General features: G+C 45.4%; 1 protein-coding gene across 1 annotated transcript in view; it reads left to right on the plus strand.

The window, feature by feature from the left end:
• Window positions 1–2,916, plus strand: part of TANC2 (tetratricopeptide repeat, ankyrin repeat and coiled-coil containing 2) — a 221,631-nt gene that overhangs the window by 108,552 nt on the left and 110,163 nt on the right. The window contains 1 exon segment of the mRNA XM_035903288.1: window positions 1,359–1,543. Within this exon segment, the coding sequence (XP_035759181.1) occupies window positions 1,359–1,543 (185 nt within the window).

The following is a 2,916-nucleotide window of genomic DNA, read 5'->3' on the forward strand; positions in this document are numbered from 1 at the left end:
GGATCATTTTAGTAGCCCTCCTCTGGCCCCGCTCCAACAGGTCCATGTCCTCCTTGTGCTGAGGGCTCCAGAGCTGGACGCAGGGCTCCAGACTCTGCAGAAGTCCCTTGGGTATTTAGCACAGGCGTTGTTCAGAGGACCCAGCTTAGGGTGCTGCATTCCTTAGAGAAAGAGTCAATGAAAAGCAGCGGCCAAGAAGATGCTTTCTGTACATTCAAGCTGAATGCCCGTCATGGCCCCGGTGGCACTTGTGGATCTCTCTCCTAGCCTTTGCCACTTGGAAGAAAACTCAGAGACAAGTCGCTCCACTGAGCCCAGGACTGCTCCGAGCACGAAGCGGGGAGGGCTCTTGGCGAGCAGGGCGTCTGGGGGTGTCCTGGGGTCTGTCCGTCCCGTGCTGTTAGACTGAACCAAAAGGGTTTTGTTCTTCTGCATGGGCTGAAGTGTGCTTGAGAGCCAAGAAATGCGGTTTAGTAAACTTTTTGCCTTTACCACATTCATTAAGCTTTTAATGCTTTCATTCATTTTTTTATGCAAGTTGTGGTGGATTTGAAATGTACTTCACTCTACATTGTGCTAGAAAATGTACTTCCAACCAGCACCTATCTGAACTGAATACTTCAAAGCCAAGCAGAGCTTTCTACTATAAATGGTTCCTTTTGTTGTTACCTTTTGACAAAAATTAAAATCCCATCTTTTCTCTAAAGCGAAAGATGTCTTTGGAGAATAAATAAAAGAAGAATCTAAAGAGAAACAGCAGAGAGTTGTCCTCTAAAATAGATTGATATCTTGGGCTCTGTGCTAATTTTTGCATTAAAAAGTTTTGCAGGGCCTTTGAATGCTCTTCATGTGCTGGTGAAGATAAAGCCAGGCTGGTTCCTCAATTACCAAGTTAATTTTTTTTCTTTCTTTGTGAGCATCTCCTGCTGCCAGCACTTGCCTAGAATCACAGAATGCTTGAGGTTGGAGTTGACCCCCGGAGGTCACCTCATCCAGCCGCCTGCTGAAAGCAGCGCTGGCTTCAAAGTTGGACCATGTTGTTCAGGGCTTGTCTGGGCAAGTTCTGAAGATCTCCACAGATGGAGAATTAACAGGTTCTCTGAGCAGCCTGTTCTGGGGCTTAATGACCCCGATTGTGAAGGACTTTTTTCTTCCACCTCATAGAAAATTTCCTTGCTACAACCTGTGACTGTAGGGTCTTGTCCTTTCCCTTTGCACGACTGAGAAGAGCAGGGTTCTGTCTTCTTTACAATGCCCTGGACGGCGGAAGGCTGCAGCTATCCCTAGGTGCTGGTGAGCTGTTTCTCCTCCAGGCTGAATGAGCCCTCTCCCTCCACCCTCTCCTCTCACATCATAAGCTCCAGCCATCTATCGGCCTTGGTGGCCCTCCGCTGGCTTTTGCCATCTACCGCTGGCTGTCTCAGGACAGGACCCGTGCACAGATCCTGTCCGGGCTGCAGCTGCTTCGGAATTGCAGCAGATCTTCTGAAAACCTCTCTGAGTCTCCTTCCCAAATTGAATTTCTTCAGCTACCCTACTTAAAGTAGTGTTGAAAATCACGCAGTGAGACATTTATGGGATTTGCAAAGATTAATTCTTCCATTAATCTTCGATTAATTAAAATCTGATTGAGATTTTGACGAGTTTGCACTTGAATTTAAAAATGAGAACAATTTTCTAGGTTTTAATGTGTTAATTTACATGGTCTGGGCAAAGAAAACATTCTTTGTGTCGAAAGCTGGGACTCGGCTGCTGCTTGTTATTCTAACCATGCTTTGCCTTCTCAAGCGAGAAAATAATTATTAGCAATCTCACCAGTGCTTGAGCTAAAGTGAAGATAAGGAATAGAGGTGTTCTCACTACAACTGCCCCAATCTGTAAATCAGCACTTTCATTCAATTGCCTTATTTTGAATATGTCAAAGGATATATTCCCTAATCCAGATTGCTATGGAATTGCGTGGTTTATGTGCTGTCTCTTCCTTAATCATGCTTTCCTTAACGAGAGATCACAAATGCTGAAGAACAAATCCTTTTTATTTCTCCTACCTTTTGGAAAACTATTTTTTAACGGCGCTGGCTGCCAGAGAAGCACAAAGGACAACGAGCCTACGACAGAAGAGTTTAATTTTTCAAAGGTTAGTGAGAATGTGACAGATGAAACAGCGGCAATAATAATACAGAATGTTCTGTCAATGGAAATTTATAGTTAAAACTCGCACGGAGGAACATTTTCCTCTATCAATACAAAAATAAAACATGTCAATCAATGCCAAGTGATACACCGCGTTATTTAGTAATTTCCAGTTGCAAGTAGCTTGTTCTTAAGGAGCCGCATTGATAACCCTGCAAAACAAAAGGACTTACAAGAATATCACTTTTGGCAGTCCATGAAACAACGGTGCTCTCAGCTGGAAGGGAGATGAGTGCGCCCTTCTTGAACTGAATTCTAATTCGCTTTGAAGTGTAATTTTCCTGTCTTTTAAGGTTAGCAGATGTTATTTGGTTTGTACTGAGAGAATTTTCAGCGGGGATTTGTTCCAAACAACACTTGAAAAGGGCGTAGAAAAACCTCACCATAAAGAATTTATAAGAGTAATAACACCTCACATCTTGAAAGATCCCACGTGTGAGCTGATTACATTTTTTAGATGCTGTAGTGGGAGGTTGGAAGGCACCTCTGGAGATCATCTAATCCAACCTGTCTGCTGGAAGCAGGGTCAGCTCAGAGCAGGTCGCTCAGGACCATCTCCAGAGACTGGAGCGTGTCCAGAGAAGGGCAAGGAAGCTGGGGAGGGGTCTGGAGCCCCAGGCTGCTGGGGAGCGGCTGGGGGAGCTGGGGGTGTTCAGCCTGGAGCAGAGGAGGCTGCGGGGAGCCCTCATCGCTCCCTACAACTGCCTGACAGGAGGGGGGAGC

This window comes from Egretta garzetta, unplaced genomic scaffold, assembly GCF_000687185.1.
Source record: "Egretta garzetta isolate BGI_Z169 unplaced genomic scaffold, ASM68718v1 scaffold100, whole genome shotgun sequence".
NCBI classification, from domain to species: domain Eukaryota; kingdom Metazoa; phylum Chordata; class Aves; order Pelecaniformes; family Ardeidae; genus Egretta; species Egretta garzetta.